Below are 19,988 nucleotides of genomic sequence, written 5' to 3'. Positions count from 1 at the left end.
TTATTAAGGAGGGATTTCTTTTTTCCTGATCTTAATAGCTAAATTCATCTGTGTTTCTAAGTCCCAGGAAAGTGTAACACATGTCCTGGGATGCACTATGCTCCAGGGCCCGTTCAAACCTTCAGACCTTTTTTGACATGTTGTATGTATGATTATTAGCTGAGAGTTACGCATTTCGTTCAGCACATCCTCATCAAGCCTGGAGAAGCACAGACATTTTCGCTCCCATGGAGAGAGAACCTTGCTCGGTTTTGTCTCCCATGGTGCTGCCCCTCCTGATGGGAAGCATGGCTCACTGCGAGTTACTCATTCCCTGCCTCTGAAATATTTTTGAAACTTGGATAGATGCAGTGAAGGCAACGCTGGGGAGAAGGGAGAACACTGGAAGATAACTGAATGCTGCCTCGAGAATCTGTTGCCAGCCTTTGAATTCCCTGAGAGAGAAAAATAGATGCTAATTTTTTATTCTGCTTTACTTTCATCTGTGTACCGTAGTTTTCCTTTAATAAGTTAACACATATCTAATATAAAGTTTATTTTACATTCTCATGAATAATTGCATTCCTGCTTCGACAAACAAGATGTTACCAGGATTAGGATAATAAACGTTTGATAAAAGCAGTCGTTTCCAGAGTGTCTTCTCCATATGTTTATTAAACTAATTATTTTACTACATGCATTCTAGCCTCCCTTCCAATCAGCTCTGTTTATTATAATGGTAACTCAACGTTTTTTACCTCTGGAAATATTTAAGTGACCTAGATAGGCTTTTAAAGCAGTGGAAAATTCAATGCTATTTTGCATTTGTTTCTTGTGAATTTTAAATTTCTCTGTTCCTTTTCTTCCTCTCTCAATAAAGTTTATGCCAATATTATTAAAATTTATAATGAGACTAATATTTGTTAATCTCAGTTCAAATAGTGGCTTTGTTTTAAATCCTAGTTCCAAACACTTCTATTGAGAGAGAGAGAAGGGTATTGCTTGTAATGCTTTCATTACTCTGCTACTCTTGTTCAGCTTGAATTGTCATTATGATTATAGACCCTAATTTTTAGTATTCAGTATTAATTACATTCAAATCCCATTAGATGTACAGTTGCCTTACCCACTTTGATTTTCTTTTTACGAAAATGTTTTGAAGTAGTTCCAAGACACGAACCTGATTCTGCAACTCTCATTTGTTGGGTTCAGTAGGAGATTTGTGCATATAAATTAATTATGTGACTAAGAGTTTCTTAGATTCATTAAAGGTGGTGGAGCATTCCAAAATGACAGTTTCCGGTAATCTCTGACCTGCAGAAATGCCAGGATTTAAATCTTGATCTATCTCAGTATCAAACTTATCATTGATTCCGAGAGCAGTTGAAGCTCCTTAAACATGAGTTGCAGGTTTTGTGCCTTCCTCTGGTTTGCATTCTAGACAGAAAAAAGGCTAACCTGTAGAGAATTGAAAAGGTGCATCAGTCATTTATTTGGCATTATCGCAAGTCTTTATGAGACGTGAGACAGTAATACAAAATTACATTTATCTACACGTGTCTAAGATGCGCTGCACTGGAAGGATTTTGACCCGATTTGTTTCACACTATTAAAAACTCTTGCCTTGCTTGTGGGCAAACTTGCTTATCAAAACATTTGGAGTATGGCCAGCATTTATCTGTACTATATAGCTCTGTAGCTGTCTTCTGCCATACGAGCTATGCTAAAATGTCATGCTGGGGAAAACAGGGATGTAGGGATCCCTTCAGACATCCGTGCTAGTTGGAGCTGGCCTTCAGGCATCCGGGAGCAAGCAGGCACTGGGCCCAAACCTCTCCAGAACAGATGGATGGGGATTCGGCAGAGCTGAGCCCCAAAACGAACAGGTTAGGAGCGTGCCACAGACACATGGAGCACAATATGCTGCTGGATGAGGAGCAAACTACTAATCCTTCGCCTTCCTCGCAAGGAAGGAGAGAGCAGGACAAGACTGTGCCTTAGAAAAGTGCTTCCCATGGTTAATTGAAGTATGGGAATGCCTCTCAGATCTATAGGTACAGCTGCAATTTAGCGCTTTCCAGCTTTGAAACGTTCTTTTAATGTTGTTACAAATGTCTGTCCCCAAATCTTCAAGGGAGGCCAGTATTCTTCCCTTTCCTTTCTTCTCCTGCTAGCCAGGCCTCCCATACCGTTCTCTCCTTTGTTAATTTATTGCTTTTAGTCTACAAGAACTGTCTGGAAACAGCACTCAGGTTTGCAAAGCGCTTTATGGACTCACTCCGTCGTCGTTGCCTGACCTCTGCTCGCTCCCTCATCCACTCATCCCGTAATTCAGAGATTCACCTCCCCGCTGCCTCTCCCTGATGTCAGAAGGCTTTAGGAGCCATTCACTTCCTTGTGGTTTGTTCCTCCTCGATACACAACAGTGGATTTATCTCAGTCTTTGACACATCTCTTTATTTCTTTCTTAATTCTGCAGATTATCAATGATCCTTTTCTTTACAGTGTGTTTTCGGACTCTGTATGAAAGGTTGCTCTGTGTAAAGTTATGTGGTAGAGCAAGAGGTCTCCAGATAATTTCCGACATTGGGTAGCACGAATAAGGGATATTTTGATATAATAGTACAGCATATGTTCTGCAAAATATATTAGCTCGCTATAACCTTGTTTATATTAGTTCTATACCTTTTACTAAATTCTTATTTTATATAGCTATAAAACAGTTACAATACAGGAATATTATGTTAACTGTACATCTCATTATTAAAGTGATGACTTAGGACTTTTGCAAGTGAAATGTCCGGATTAAAATGATGCCATTGTCTAATAAGAATCTTCATCTTGTTTGAACTTTTTGTGCTAACTATTAGTTTATTTATTAACCAGATGTATAAGCTACTGAGAGGATGTTATCTCCTAATAGGATGAATGCAACCCTTAAAGCTACTTTACTTGCTGGATGAGGGACCTGAACCTGTGTCAAGTAGTTAGAAAATGATTTGCATATAACATGAGGAAGATAGGTTTGAAAAAAGTGGTGTTGACTTAAACGGTGGAATTCACCTCATTTAACTGACTGTCTTGTAGGGTCAGTGTCTTCATTTGTCATCTGTAGTCAGTGGAGGAGCAGGTAGTTTTCTAGACAGCAATGTGACCCGCCTGCTTTAAAGACTGATTTCATGATTAGTGGAGTCCTGCTCTGAGTGTTGGGAGGCGCTGTGTGCCTCAGTAATAGGAGAGACTTCAGACTGGTGAGTGTTTCTGCTCCAGGAGATAGCTGCCTAGCCTGGCTTCCCGCAGGAACGTGTGACCCAACCCCACCGAAGCCAAAGGCAGTTTTCCCATTAACTTTGCTGCAATCTGGCTGAGGATGATCACAGCCCTCCTTGATCTGTCACGTCTCAGAGCTCCTGGCAGAATACATCCTCCAATGGGAAGACCAGGATAACAGGTCCTAAGGAACCTGCCATAAATGTTTTAAGGTGATAATGTATAGGGGAAAGCAGACAAAGTTAGACAAATATTTACTTTTTGAAAATGCTATTACTTTGGACTGATGAGTACCATGCAACCGAAGTGAATAAAAATATAATGCACTGCCTATAAAGCAGAGTTCTTTTATTGAGACGAAGTTTTGAGTAAGATTTTTGACCAGAAAGCTACAATGCTAAGCATTCAATGGAAAATACAGCTGCATTATTGTACAGAATGGAAGTCAAGTTTATACCCATATATTATTTCTTATTATTTAAGCACTGTCCTATATTTTATGTCAAATATCTGCCAGTTTTCTGATTAATATGCCATTTTGTGAGATTTTCTGTTTAACATAAGAGCTGTGTGTTTATTTGATCTTACAAAATCTTTGAAAGGAGAAAAATTCTTCTGCATACGTGATTTTCTCACCCATATTTTTTATGTTTACTTTCTGTTGTTTTTCCCCCAGATCCCCACACTAAATTCATGCTATAAATAGATTGTATCTTGGTATGCTAATAAAACAGGTGAGTTAGAAATCCATTTTTTCTTTTATAGTGCATGTGAAAAGCTCTTAATGAATGACTTATAAAAAGAAGCTGTGTACAGTTCCAATACACAGACATAAACTTTTAAGAGGAGCAACCTGTAGCAGATTAGCATCCTTTATTGTTTATCAAAAGCAACTGTGCCGTAGTGCAAAAACCAGCACAGAAATTCAAGGCAGTGAAAGAGTATTAGAGACTTAGTCTGAAAGTGCGAATAACTTGAAAATATTGATTTGCTTGCAAGAAAATAAAATCTGACCTTGTGTTATTTTTTTGAGCTAACTTCTTTATTGGCAGGTGCTCTTAGAGGACATAAGTAGGATTATGAAAAGGTTAACAGAAGTAGAGCTAACTAACCAAGGCAGAAAGTAAGGGAGTTCCAAATAAGGCATTTAATTATTTTTATCAGGAAAGAAAGCTGATGAAAAGATACTTAGGATTAAGTTAGAAAAGAAAGAAATTGACTGGAGAAAATTTAAATGGAAAATTCTGTTGTTATGTCTTTCGTCGGGAAGTGAATCCTATGGAGGGGTTGATTTTTCACCCCATAGTGTGATAAGCCTTTTTGTGAAACAGCAATAGTATAATTGAAATCCATTTTACATCATTTTCCCTTGGATGATTCAGAATTAGATCAATTTATATTCTATGGGTATAACCCAATGAAAGTATAAATGCAGCCACTAGAATTGTTTTTGTCCATGGGCAAAGCTAGTATCATTTACTGATTCATTACACTCTCAGCAGGGTGCTTTATTTCAAAAGCTACCTGGAATTATTGCTGGCAACAGAACACTAAACTAAACTAAGATTTGCATAAAAAATTAAACTTAAAGAGTAAATGATAATCATGATTAAAACTAACATTTGATGACTATTTTGATTAGAATTACCATGTTTAAATAGCAAATGGTTCAAACGGACGTGGGGGGTTTTTTCCCCTCCAACTCCAACTTAGAATGCACCTGTTTAACTAGACTATTATGTACCTGATAATATGCCTGAAATAATAGACAGTATTGCCATTAATATTTAACAATATAAACATCAGGCAAAGGTTGTACAACTGGAATCATAGAATATGCCTTTTGCATTACGGTACTAATTTTAGAAATAACCTCTGTCACCCAGGCCTGCTGATGTATGGTTGTCATAGCAAATCAGTAATTGAGTTTTCTGGGTGTTTTGACCACTGGTACAAATTTGCAAGGCAGATTACACAGCAGAAACACAATTTCCATCCTGACCTTTATAACATTGCTTTCTGTTGTGGGAATTGGAATGTTTATGGAGGGGAATATAACCTAAGTGCACCTAATTTGTAAAAATGTGATTTCTGATGTTAACCCGGTAAGCTTCATTTTGATTCATTTGATAACAGATTATGTAAAGACTTGGCATTAGAGAGGTATCGTAAAACTTATTATCTTTTATTACCTAGGCAAGAATATTGGTTTAGATGATTATAAATTGAAACTCCAGGAAAACTTTAATTTTCAGCTGCTGTGCAAAGATCCACAAAAACCTTGTTTCCCAGTGATCAGTCACAAACCTTAACAAACAAATGGCCTTGTTTACGTTCCTCAGAATAACCAGGGCACTGGAATAAATATTTTAAGTTTTTGTGGATCTAGAGATGCTCTTTGGGGCTGGGGAGGAGGCATCTACTTGAGGAGTCACGGAGCAATGTCCTCAGCTAAGGTACTATCGGATGGTTTACCAGGTTGTTGATCCTCATCTCGTGGTTGCCACACACTCGTGTCCACAGCCTTTGGGCCTGCACGGGATCTGCCGGCTCTGGGCACTGCTGATGTCCCTTCACTTGGTCCAGAGCGTGACGTTGCTGTCACTACCTAGATACCGGTGAACTCCAGGGTAATCTAGTTTGTCGCGGGTGGTAAGGCTGTTGCTGCGTTAGAGCAGACCAGCAGAAGCAGATCTGTAGAGCAGAATGGTTGGTGCTGAGGACCTGATAGCCACCCAGTGCAGCCTGCAGTGCCCCACTTCAGACTAAGTCTGGTCTGGTCTTCTGGACTCAGTCATGCTGGTGGTTGGAAGGAGTTAGGGGACTGCCAGGGCGTATTCTCCACTTGCATTTCAACTGGAAGAGATCCAGGTGCAGTAGTCCGAGGCCACTCCTTGATGCAATGAGTGTGAGCAATGGCAAAATTCACTTCAAAAGGTTGTGCCTGGTCCGCATGGAAGCAACAATATATAGAACCCCATATGGGCACATGGTTAGGCACCTTTCCTTGGGAGTATAGCTGTCAGCTGGATGCACTTAAATGAACCTGACTTGTCTGGAGATCCAGAATTTGATGTCTGATGAAAAGGTGAGGAAAGGCACTCTACAGATCTGTGCTGGCTTGGCATGACGAGGTAGATTAGCACAAGTATTGCAGGGGCCTCTAGGCAGATCTCAGTGGTATCAACTTCATTAAACTAATTTCATCTCTGGGGAGATGACAGACTGTTTGATGGTGGCAGATCATAAAATAACCAGCATTAGGTTTCCCTTAGTTTCCTGCAATGCGTTCCTTCAAAAATATGTTCTAATAAGTGGAGTCCAGGAGTATAAAGGTGTATAGTGTCCAAAATTTTAAGCTATTTTATAGATATGTGGCTTGGTACAAATTTAAGTTTGAGAGGAAATGAAAGTGCCAGCGGTTGAGCAGCTTCAAGTTGTACCTTTGCCTTGTTCAGACCCACTTCCTGATATCTTAAGAAGATGAAGAGCAGACTCAAAAAACTCAAGCCATTTTTTCCATCCTTTTTTTTCTTCTTCGTTGGAGATGCCTTTCATGGCATGCAGACTTTTGTGAAAGGGAACATTTAGCTTTCTGTGCTGTTCAGGTTCTTGCTCTAAAGTCTGCAGGAAATACTTCAGTGCTTCTTGAACCCAATTCAAATTGAAGGAGAAGCAAATTCCAGTGCTGGTAAGCATGCTTAGCAAAGCCTTTTGTCTCTGCACTCAGGGAAGGATTCCTGTGTTTCAGGGCGTCCAGTATAATGAGTGTTTATCAATGAGATCACTGATAACTGACATTGACCGCTGCCCATACAATTTAGGCAAACAATTTGTTTCTGGTAAACGGGGGAATGCTGACCAGCTGCATGTTATTGCTGTTGTATCAAATATTTATGCCGTGCATTGATTTTTTTTTTCTTTTTTTGGCATGGGTTAAATGCTCAGAACTTCTTGCATTGGTTTCCAGAGGCACGGACACCATGTTGCTGATGAATAAGATTTCTCTAATTCTAATGTGGTTGTGCATGCAAAAAGGAAGGAAACATTACCTTCACCCGCCTGTTCTGAAGAGTTTTTGGACATCTTCTCTAAGTGCGTGTTTTGGGATCTCTGGCTCTCGGGCTGAAGGCAGCCGTGTGCACTGTTTAGCTCTGCGTTGTTTTGAATGCAAACCTCTGAGAGCCTGCTGGCTTTACAAGACACACAGCATCTTACGTTGGGGCACGACGGCATATATTCATGTTCATTCATAAACATAGTAATTTATAGCCAAAATAAACTTGTGCAGCCCATTTAAGGTCAGTGGAGCCATGCTGATTTATGCTGGGCCGAGGATCTCTTCAAGCTTAGTACTTTGTGGTTTGCTCATGATTTTCTCTCCAAGTTGCAGAACACCTTCACCCGTCTCTGTGTGCTGATCCTTATTCTATGACCTTTCCACCCTTTGTATGCTTAGGGAATTCTCTTGGCTCACATATTTTAGTAGAGAGATACTTGCAAAGCTGTCTCCGCTGATAACTATGATAGGTTCCCGTGTTGGAGAAACTTGTCTCTCCTTTTATGCTTTTGGATTTGAACAGCTGCATTTCTAGCTGTGGCGGGGATGAAGAATGATTCAATAATTGGCAACTAATAATTTATTAGAACAACTTTGCTCTTCTTTCTCTTCGCAAATTGTCTGCAAACAGATTGTACAACTCTAACATGCTAATGGCTGAACATTATTTGAACATTTTTGAGCAAATATGTTTTGGTCTGCAGATTATGTGAATTGCAAATTGTGACTGTTAAGATGAAATATATGATTAACACTGTAAATAGAGGTGATTGGGTATTACAGGAGAACAGGTTTTATGGGAAAATATCGATTTGTTGAAATGAACATTTGTTACAGAAACTTACTGCTTTGGAAAAAAAAAAGTTGAAATAAACGTCTGTAGTCTAGAAGGGATTAAGTATAAAATGGCCAAGTGAAATAGTTACCATAGCCACTTGCAAGGGTATTAATGGAGGACTGGGGAGGAGGATGACTCCCACACCCTCACCATCAAGGTAGTAAGTTTTCCAGTCAGGTATTGTGCTGTCAGATATTGTGCTTTTTCATGGAAAAGTCCTTGGAATTATTTGCTGATCAGCATTGTTACAGTGCGTAATGAAAGAAAACATGGAAAATGGTTCTTCTCCCAAACGGTGAACATCCAGTGAGTAAATGCTGCAGATCAAAATGCAAGTCTGTTCCAAACAGATTATACTTAGGGAACTATCCTTCACTGGTAAAAATCAATGTAGAGATACTAACTTTAATGGTGTTATACCCTTTACAATAATTAAGGATTTTTTTCAGGATATTGAATATTTGCTCTCTTCCCAGGGCTTACTTTTGTGGCGGAGCCTCACTAACAACCGTAATTCAATTAGAAATCTCAGCCTAGGTGGAGCTTCAGTCATTGCTCTGTCCTGGAGATTGGTTATCCCTACCCCAAAACAAATTCCCAATTAAGAGCAAATTCTCAATGTAAGGATGCTCCCTTAAATGAAGTTAATGCCTATACAAATACTCTGGTGCTTGTATGTAACAGCTAAGATAGATGCAAGTTTGCTGCAGCGAGTAGGCAGTAAACAAACTGCTTTTCTCTGCAAGTTTCTGATATTTCTCAAAAGAAAGCCTGTCGCCCCGTCACACTTGGCTGCCCTTTCCAAAATGATCATATCCAATTGCAAAAGTGATGCTTAATTTGCGTATGCATGATTTGGGTCAAAACTGATAATCGTACATAAAGTATTGGGAGCATAAACATATAGTGTCTGTATTTCCATATAAAGTTAAACAAACACATACCCATCCATATTGGGCCCATAGTTAGGTCCGCATTGAGAAGAATTAAAGTTTTGATCCTTTATGTCTTATATTGAGTTATTACAGATTTCCTTTTGATGGGAAACAGATATCTCTGGCCTCAGATCGAGGAAGGTCTTTGTATCAAGCACTTTGAACCTTTTTTTTTTTTTTTTAAAGGAGTAACTGCTGAAGGAAAAAGCTTAGTCTTCCTTTTGCTTCCAGATATACCTATGAACTATATTTCTCTTGTGGGTAGTAAATAGATATTGATTTTCTTCATAACAGAAGTACCTTATTACAGTGATTAAACTGTAGACCTTCCTTTATGATATAAAAAAATTGAAAATTGGTGAGCTAAAGAGGATTTATATTACAAAATTGTTTTGGTTTTTGTATTCATCAGGCTGTAATTCAAGCTCTGAATACAAAGCTCTATCTAGTGCCCTTTTACGCAGCAGCAATTGGCATTTAAAATAAATGCTGATATTGTAATTATAAAAACATTATGCCTTTTAGAGCTGTTAATAGTCACATTACTTCTTTTTTTTTATTCTACATTTGTCAAAATCCTGACAACATACTCTGGAGCAAAGTTAGATTGAATGTTGATATTGTTACTCAACAAGAAGATTGATTATGTCGTAATAAGATGTATTCAGTGCATACTACACACAGTTATCATCTTAAATGAATACAAGCATTTATTTAGCATGAACTGAAATTATTTAAATCCTAAGAACTTTTCTTTCTGGTTAACATTGTATTATAAAGGCATTAGTAGCAAACATGATATGGTTGCACACTACTAATATATTAAAATGCATGAATACATAGTTTATAAATAGAATTATGAATAAATATATTGGTGCATTATTAAATAAATTACTACTAAATAGCCACAGAATAGTACACAACTCTGTTGGCAATAAGTATTAACATAGCTTGAAAGGGTACTTAAAGCCCTTACAAGGGTATTGAACCATCTGTACAGTGTTTGCTTCCCAGCCAGCGTTTGTTTTGATCTCAGCAACTGTGAGTACCTTCTGCGAATTCAGGAATTTCTCTTCTCCCTGTTTTTTTTAGATGAAGCACTGCAGCACCAAACCAGGGCTTAGGTGCTGGGGTACTGAGCGCACCCTGCCCTGGAAATGTGATTCATAGACCCCTCACAATGAATGCAGAGCACTGGCTGAAGACCTAGCTAAAGATGCTGCCAGGGGAGGAAACACTGACGAGAGGTTATCTGGAGTCCTGGTGTTTTGGGGACACCGGGGCCTATTTGCAGACTTTAGTTAGGTCCTCATGGGAGGCGGAGACTCTCAGCCAGAAATTCACTGCTGCGCCCACGGGTCCTAAGATTCATTAAAAGAGAAACTGCAAAATGTACTGGGGTGGGTGGCATGCTGATGTTGTGAATAAATACAACGGGGAAAAATGGCATAGTTGTTAAAATGATTCTTTTTTCCACCCTCCTACCTGCAATTTAAACAGGGATGGTAAAAACAATATTGCAAAGATCTGCAGGAAAATACACTGAACCTCTGTTTAAGCATTTTTGAATTACAGAGGAAATAAAAGCCTAACATAGCCTAAAATTGTGAACCCAGTCCATCTCCACATGTTGCAAAGAAGATTAAGCCTTGATCCAAATTCTTTTTAGTTTAGATTCTGTTCCACCAATGGATTTTCAAATGCCCGATAGTGTGTCCTTCCAGAAAATACATTATTATAAATTCCTGAAAATAACTAGGCAGTTATATTGGAAAAATAGAAAGCATCATTTTAGTAAATAGGCTTCCCAAAGTACATTATATCTGACTTACTCTAACAGTGAGCAGGACTTCCGTTTTCAGCCAGAATGGAGTGCCTTTCTTGTGTGTGCAATCCGTAAGCTAACTCCTAGATTAGTACATTTTAGTCATAACCAGTTCAGGTGCCAATGACAAAAAGAGATCTTTTTTGCAAGTGGTTTCTCATTCTTCTCTTTCTTGTGAATCTGCATTACTTATTTGGCTTTCTTTTATATTCAGATAAAATGTCTGACCAAAATTTTTGACTTTTTCATTCTGTATTAGGCACCTAAATAATCATCTTGATTTTCACACATGCCGAGAGTTCACAGCCCCATTCAGGGGAATGCAAAGCTGCAAATACGTTCACTGATTCACAATCAGCTCTGCTTGATTTAGGTGCCTAACTTCAGGAGATTGAAAAATTTGATGTGTCTATTCTTGATGATGTTCAATGGCAAGCTATGCTTTTTTCATACCTTCTCCCACACCCAAATATAAAGTCAGTGTGGCCGTTGAGTCTAGATAAACAGCTAATCATTCACTGCTTGGATATACTTCTTTAATACAGTGCCAGAGCTTGATTTCTGTTCCTCCTTTTGGTGCCACTTTTTCTGATCTTCATCAGGTCATTAAGACCTTCCACCAAGTCTAGCCATCCACTAAGGCTCTTACGCTGAGGAGGCTTGTGCTCCCTAATTCATCAGTGGAGATAAATATGGAAATGGCTTCTTGACCCCGTGGACAGCATTTGGCCATGATGGTCCAAAAAGTGGACACTTCATTTGAAAAACTAAAGATAGGTGGGAAGAAGCTAGGCCTTAGTGAAAACATCAGGTCTCTGAATTGCTGCGATTCCTTGCCAGATAAATAAACAAATGGACCTACATGGGGTCACACTTCCAAAGATTTTATACACCTGAAGGTGCAGAGAGCTGCAGGAATACCAAGGCCATGTACATAACTGGCAATTCAGGACCTAGACATGTTCGAAAATACTGAGGGTCACCTAAGGGCCCTAAGCCTTGGGCATAATCCTGCAAATAGTTGCACGCTGAGTCTTCTTTCATTTTTTAGTCCTACTGTACTGAGGACAGGGTCAACTCCGCCTGGATTTAAATGGCAGGCTGAAGGTCTTACAGCCTGCAAGGGAGAGCACATGCTAAGACTTGGGCTGTCATTGCCGGAGAAGTGAAGTGCTAGCTGTGGCTTGCTTCTCTTAAGTCCCTGAGAGTTTTTTATTGTATCGGTAGGAAACATTAAAAGATTAAAACTTGGCAGAAAACTGTCACTAGCTGGTTCCGTTCTGCACTACCTGAAAGTTATCGCCTGGTTTATTCTAGCTGCGTGTGTCGGCGCTGAGCTGTTTGTTTCCCTGTGTTGTGATTAGATCCTGCTGGCTTTGTCAGGCATCGGAAAATGTGAAAAAGCGACTCTCTGGCCTCTCGTTGCTCACCAGTGCCGACACGGTTGTGCCCAGGCAGCAGGGGAGTGAAAGCTGATATGGATGTTAACGCCGGTGTGAATGGCGGTGGGTGGACCCTCAAATGGGAACGCTCAAGACACAGCTCACCTCCTTGGCGGGCTGCACAATCTGCCGGTGTCACCCCTGCCGTGGCTAACGACTGAAGTGAAAATTTATGGCGAAAGGAATGGGTCCCCTGCTGTAATTATACAAACTCTTGCAATGGTGCTGCCTGGAGCAAAGTCACACTTGATAAATAACAGGCCAGACAAACAGTGACTTAGTGTTCGTCTATTAAAATCATCTGTTTTCCCTTTCAGCTGTAGATAAACTTTGTTGAGAGTTGCTACGTATTTATATCAAAGGAGTATCTGGTTGGAGAAGGAAAAAGTGGAGTCTTAACATATCTTAAAATTACACAGGTCCAAATAATTGCTACTAGTGCTCGAGCACTGTTTTGCAGCTAAATTAACGGGGCTAGAAGCGTGAGAAATGCCAAAAAGTGCCTTTCATGCAATCTCCTAGTGTAAAGAGAGCATCTGATGGGAACATGCCTCCTCGCTCGGGTTTGGACGTGTTAGGAGTTGCTTTCGCTAGCAAAGCAAATATTTGGTGACAGAACTAGATGTAGAAAGCGTTGCCTAGCAGGAAAGTGTGAAGTATTCATAATGCTATGAAATACTACTCAAAATTCAATGTTTTTCACATTCCATTGCGAACTTAAACATTGGGCTCCTGTCACAGAAATTTCTGCTGCAGCAGACACAATTTCTAGTATAAATGGGCTTGCTTTCAAAAGAAAATGGGACAGTTTTCAAAAGAAAAAAAGGCCAATTTATAAGTAAAAATGGGGCTTTTTCCAGCAAAGAGGTTTACAAACATGTAGTGATAAATGTAGTGACAAATTTTCTATACAACAATAACAGCTTCTTAATGAAAATAATGAAAAAGTTACATTTTTGGGAAGGGCAAGATGCTCTATACAGATTTTAATACATTAAAAGCATTTTAGAAAAGAAATATATGAAAAGTGGCAGGGGTATCTGATTTTCTAGTAGCCCACGTATTTTTAGAATTAAATATATCTTCTGGCTTGACCTGTCAATTTTACATGCAATCTTATTGCTTTGGATTAGGTGATCTGTTCAGTAACTAGTCTTGTTCCATTGGTCTCGGCCTAAAAATATTTCAGGATCTAAACAGTAAAGGATTGGGACCTCCTTAGACATGCTGCAGACAAGGTGTTGTGCCGTCCCCAGGGAGATGCACAATGTGCCATTTGGTGCAAGCTTTCAAATCAATTAGCTGCAGAAGAGACTGTGTGGCCTGAGAGTTTGCTTTGCTACGCTGGAGAGGAAAAGTAAGTCTCTCTCAAATTTTAAAAGGCATGAGGTTTATTGCTATAGGAAAAACTCTACCCCAGCCTCCTTGATTCTGCTTTACAAGGCAGTTTATGGGTGGCAGATGGAGACCACTGTGTTGCTATGTGCAGTTTCATGCCTCTTGTCTCCTTGCATTTTAATTTTCGGGGAAAGTGTTAGATGAAGGGCATAGGAAGAGTGATCTCAGAGCCGCGCAGCCTTGGTTCTCGTATGTGCAGTTGGCTGATAGAGCAGGTTTGAGGATTAAAAAAGCTCATTGGCAATGGTGCTTTTCCAGATAGTCCTTTCTCCCTGCAGGGCCTTAGCCATCCTTTCAGGCACCAGCATTCAGCTTTGCCCCTGAGATCCAGGCTTGTTTTTTTAAGGAAGTTTTGAAAAACCACCCCTGAGCACATGCATTATTCTTACCATATAGCTTTAAAGGTGACCGCAGCACTTTCCCATCTGTGTCCTCCACTGACAATGCAGCACATCTGGTCCCTGGACAGATGGTTCCATATGAGGCAGTCATACAAATAGGGAAAATATTCATTTTAATTAAGCACCCGGTCTTGTCTCCAGTGAAGTCCATGTCAGAATTCTCCCCGAGTTGCATGGGAGCTGGTTCTGATGTTGCTAATAACTCCCTTTGATGGGCTGTGTTAATACCCAGTTGTACAGCGGGCCACCAGATGTGTGTCCATGTCTTATGTGAGACAAGTGAATTACTGATGCTGTAGCATTCCCACTGCAGAACTGCAGCCCCAGTTTGTTTTCTCGAAGTCATGGTTGTCATTATGGGGATGGAAACTGAGAATGGCTTACGCTATGGACCTGTGCAGATGGTGCTGTCTGGCTTTACAGTACGTAGGCGGTCAGATAAGTAACAATGCTCATGACATAGAAATTGGATATATAGATGTAAACCATTAATGTTACTATGCACACTTGCTTTGCAGAATGACTGTGTCAGTTGTTGCCCGTTTTTAGAAACTGCTTTCTTGTTTTTTACAATGAAGCAAATTTAGATTACCATTCTAAATGCCAATATGCAGAATGCATGAGATTTAATAAAATAAAGTGAATTTATATGTAGATTGTGACATTAGTATTTAATTATGTACCCATCATAACACTGATGAGGCATGCTGCTAAATATTGGTGCACTGAAGTGAAAGCTTATCCTGAAAGAGTGGGTATGTTTTATTTTCTTCCCTCTTTCCTAATCTGTTTAAATAGCAGGATTGATTATAGACAGTTTACAAGTATTCACTTATTATTCCTTCCTTCATACTGTATGCCAACTAAGGTTTGCATCGTAGCAACTGAAGCTCAGAGGAAAGCTGTGCTTCTCTTTTGGTAAGGCACTAACTGTAATCCTAGATCCATTTCTGTACTGTATTTTATCAGACCAAATTAAGATTTGTTTTATTTTATTTTAATATAAAGTAAAATAAGTATGTAATTTAGTTGATTTTTTTTTAACCTTTCCCTTTCTGTCATTTTTTCAGACTATGGAAAACCCCAAATATGAGCTGGTTATAGAAGCTAAGGACATGGGTGGTCTTGATGTGGGATTAACTGGCACAGCGACTGCCACTATTCTTATTGATGACAAAAATGACCATCCACCAGAATTTACCAAGAAAGAGGTAAGAATTTGCTGTCTGTGTTCTACAAAACGTTGCATGGAGTTGTACTTGGCTTATTTCTAAATGTAAAAATATCACTTAAAAGAAAAGGATACCTGGAAACAGCACTGATAGAGGTTATTTCTTTTTAGCAAAAGATTCATTAATTTGAAAAGCTGTGATCAAAAATACTTCTTTTTCTCTCGTTGTACAATTAATGTTGTAGAACCACTCAGTTTAACTTCCATTAACCTCAGTGAGTGGGCACCAAGGAAAGAGATCCTAGCAGAGCACAGAGGGGTGCCCCAGGACTGCATGCAGGTTGAGTTACAGCTCTGGCCTGGCCCCAAGCCCCTCTCCTAGCACTCGGGCCCGAGCTGGGCACAGTGCCACTCCAGCCCTAAGGCCCTAATTTGTCAGCCTATAACCCTGCCCTGCTGTGGAGCTTGTTCCAGCTCTTAGACCAACCCTAAGATCTCTGTAGTGTTCTTTAGCCTGAGTGTTTTGTCCTTGTCGCATATATCGTTTTAGCTCAACGTGTTGGGCTTTCTGTGAACTGCACCTTTCTTCTTCGGCGTTAGTAAATTTTTAAGTATCGTTTCCAAAGCAGAGTGCAATCACAAGGTTAAAATTTATGGCAAGGGATATTATTGAGAGGTTAGCTAGCAGGCTGAAAATCTGTACGTTGTGTTTGCTAGTGGGAACTTTCTCTCTTTCCTCCTGCGAGAGTTTTCCTCCTGTCTGCATTCTAGCTTAGGGCTTTATGATAGGGAACACGGATGAAAGCAACATATTTTGTCATGTCTTCAGTACTTCACCTGTGAGACAGCTGGTGTTGACAGTTCTGTAATGAAAACTGTAGTCCGAAAAGCTTTAAATTTCACCTACTGGTGAAATTTGCAAGGAAAATTTTTGCCCTGCAAGTTGAATTTCATTCAACAAGGCTGAAAAGCCTGGGGAAAAAAAATGAAACTCAAACAAAAGATACTCATTACGCACAGGAGAGTGTCGTACTGCTGCAGCAAAGTTTCTGGTTTCAGGCAAAGCATCTACCAAGTTGCCAGCTCTTCCCACGCTGCTCCTTTCCCTCCCCTACGTTTGTCATTAGTCTGGGGGTTTTTTGCCCCTGGCATCCGGAGAGAATTAAAGGCTATCAAGAGTTGTACCTAATAAAAGCTGCATTTGGATTTTACTATAAAAGTTTCCTGAAGGTCTACAATTTTAAGGAATATTCCCAAAAGATGAGAAGTAAGCACTGGGGATGCTGGTTTCAAGGTAATTTTAGAAGAAGAAAATGAAAGCCTACTGTTATAAAAGTCTTGTTTTTCTCCTTTGGGTATGTTCTTTCTGTTCTTATCTTATTTTTCTAATATATTTTCCTGGCCTAATTTTAGCCATTTGACAACAGATTATTTAGAACCAAATTGCTGCAATTTTACTTGAATAATTACACCTTTTTATAAATGCAAATTGGATAACAAGATTAAAAAAAAGATGGAAGAGGATTAGGAAAAAGCAAAAAGAATAAGAAATAAGAAACAATGACAATTTTGCCAACAGGAATAAGAGTTTTTGCTAATCAGAGGCAATAACTGTAATTACTTTAAGCAAAATTCTTTGGCAAGAACATTTCAGTCACCAGAAAAGTGATGTGAAGAGCCTGATCCAAACCTTTCTGGTAAATAAGCAGTAACTAAGTGGCTTTGATGAAGCTTTTAATTCCCTTAGAATTGTCCTTTAGGTCAGGCCCTTAATGCTCTGAGAGCTATTTCCTGAGAATCAATAGTTGAAAGATGTATAAAACATATTATTTTAGAGTTCTGGAACATAATTAGCAAAGTGAAGGACAAGTCAATTTAGAGAAATAGGAAGTAATTGTATTCATCATCATTAATAGCAATTCATGCCATTTGGAGTCCTACATACCTGAATCGAGATTTCTCCTTTCGCAGAAGTCTATTTTAATTATGCATCCTGTTTGCCTTAATGATTTTCTCTGGTAATTTGGGCTAGCCTGTTAAAAACTTGGGTGCTTCCTTAGTTCCTAAATCTGGAGAAATTTCTAGAGAAATTCAAAATCGTTCATAAATGCAGTTCAGTCAATGCTCATGAAAGGTACTCCTGGAAGTCTGGTGATTTCAGTATAGAAATACAATAGGAAGCGTGAAGGAATGGTATTATGTAGCTGTCTTTGAAAAGTCTGGTCTTACACGTCTTTCTTGCGCTCTATATGACATACAGATTTTCCTATTTAGGCTCATCTCTTTTTTTTTTAATACATTGTAACATGGTTTTGAACCCCTCATTACAATTCAGCATCGTTCATGACATCAGAAATCTTCCTTTTGCCTTACTAAATGGTATGCTTATTGCGTGCACAGAGCAGGAAAAGGCAGTCTTCAGAGGTATGGCATCAGGCCCCTTTACAAAGATTATACGTGCTCTGTTTAAAATAAGTTGTTTGGGGAGATGAAGAACATCTATTAATGAAGCTAGTGCCACTTTCTTTGGCTTACTGCTTAAAGAACCCAGTTATTTTATTTAAATACCAGTCACATTCCACATGCTGCAATGCTATTGATTTGATGAAGACTTGAAAGAAAAGACATATTCTACAGGATAAGTTTTGAAGTAGGAAACTCAAATACAGTAAATCTGAAGGTTTGATTTCAGCGCACATCCTCTTTTATTTACTTTGAGACTGGCTGCTTTCATATTGGGTTCTTTTAGTACTGATGTGTTTTTCTCACTATCTTCCTTTTCTTTAAAGATATTTTCTAGCAGTGCCATTTTATCTTTTATGAAACAAATGCATATTTACTGGCCTGTGTTTTCTTCTAACAGTATAATTTCTACCTAAAATAGCTCTGCCTTTATTTGTCATTTGCTGCTGATGTAGCTCAATTAAGCCAAGTTTTCAATGCCTTCTTTTCATCTGCAAACACAGCGGCTAACTTCATTCCCGATCTGATGCGATGAAAGCCAATAAAGTATATGTGAGCTGGGTTGGGTTGTGAATATTGTTTCACCATCACTTAATCAAAAGTCTGGGCACTCTATTAGTACAATACTGGGTACCCCAGGGTGTGTATTAAATGGTGTTTTGCAGAATATGCCTTAATATAGCTTCTATGTGATTGATATTAATACCAAATCAAAAGTCTAATGATTTTTGGAGCTTTCTTTCTCCTAAGTTGAAAGCTAATAGACACTAGCTTCTATTTCCATGAAACCTTATGAGAGTTAGCAGTTATATATGAGTTTTTCTGAGTCCTCAGTGCAGGGCAATCTCAGCCACGGTTGGATATGTCTCTGTTCAGTGAAGATGAGTTTCATCTTTTGACACTTGACCAATCTCATCCTTTTGTTTTCCTCCAGAAGCTGATTGTACTGCCTGTCTTTGAAAAAAGTTTATAGATCTACCCCTAAGCAGTGATACTTGTTTGTTTACTCCTGTTTATTGTGTTTATTCCTTGGAGGCCAACTTCTTTTACATCTACTCACAGCACACATTAATGGGCTTTGTTTGGTGTTTTCAGAAAGGTCTGAACGCTCCTTTGCTCCTGTACACAGTTTTGCAGTAGCCCCTAGTGGTGTTATGTGGATTTTGTTGGAAGAGGAAATGTTCATCTAGTGAATCTCTAGTTTTATCTGCTATTTTTGCATACCAAAACCATGCCATTCTGCTGCATTTGTGGCCTTCATGCCCGGGGAAAAATTCACTGATGGTATGTCAGGACATAGTTGCACAAGATGTTGAGCAGCCTGGCTGTGATCCAACAAAGCACTTCCATTAGCTTCAGAGGAATTGTTTAAGCCCTTGAGGTTATAAGCATGTGCCAGGTACTTTGATGGGCTAATGTATTAGACATTGCTTTGTGGGATTCAGCCCAGTTAATTATCTTGTTATGCCCCATCAGTATATACATCTCTCAAAATATCTGCCTTGTTCTATTTCGCATATATACTTACCCCTACTGCTCATAATAGCATCCGAGCAGTGCAAAAATCCATTCCGACATGCAAACAATACCTTGTTCCCTCTGGGGGTTTAATAACTTCATCTCTAATGCCTAAAAAGAGCAATATTTCAAACACTCCTCCAAAAATCCTCAGGTGAGGTAACAAGGTCTACCCTTTAAAAGGTCACAATGGGCAGGATATCATGCCAAGTTTAAATTATAGAGAATGAAAATAGAGATACTTGTGAATTTAGTGGCCTTTTATCAGGAAGTTTTTAAAATTTACAGTCTTATTTCTGTATATGGAAGGGTTTTAAAGTGAATTTTACGAATTATTACACATGCAACATTTATTTTCACAAAGAACATTTTCTTTCCAGCAAGCTAAGGCTTTAGGCTCAATTTTTGTTCAGAAATAAGGGAGTGCTTGTGTAAAAATAAGTAATGAAGCAAAGCAAAGAGCAGGAATTGATAATTCTGAAAAACCTGATATCTGGCTCATGTACTGCAGGATATTCGAACTGCTTAGGAATGAGTTAGCTTAGACTGAGTGTATGCTAATTGTGCTGAGAATTGTTTCTATACCTAGCACAGTAAGAAAAATGAGGATAATTTTCTTGTGTCACTTTGTAGCAATTGGCAACAGACCACTGTGATGTTATGTGCCTGCAAAGCAGTGATTTTTAGA

General features: G+C 39.0%; 1 protein-coding gene across 2 annotated transcripts in view; it reads left to right on the top strand.

The window, feature by feature from the left end:
• The window catches only part of CDH13 (cadherin 13), a 505,047-nt gene that overhangs the window by 390,880 nt on the left and 94,179 nt on the right, over nucleotides 1-19,988 (top strand). For both annotated transcript variants that reach the window (XM_009682913.2, XM_068956075.1), the window contains exon 8: nucleotides 15,219-15,359. In XM_009682913.2, coding sequence (XP_009681208.1) covers nucleotides 15,219-15,359 — 141 coding nt within the window. The remainder of the gene's footprint in view (nucleotides 1-15,218; nucleotides 15,360-19,988) is intronic.

The sequence above is a fragment of the Struthio camelus genome, chromosome 10 (assembly GCF_040807025.1).
Source record: "Struthio camelus isolate bStrCam1 chromosome 10, bStrCam1.hap1, whole genome shotgun sequence".
NCBI classification, from domain to species: Eukaryota; Metazoa; Chordata; class Aves; order Struthioniformes; family Struthionidae; genus Struthio; species Struthio camelus.
This window is presented reverse-complemented; position numbering and strand designations above follow the sequence as displayed.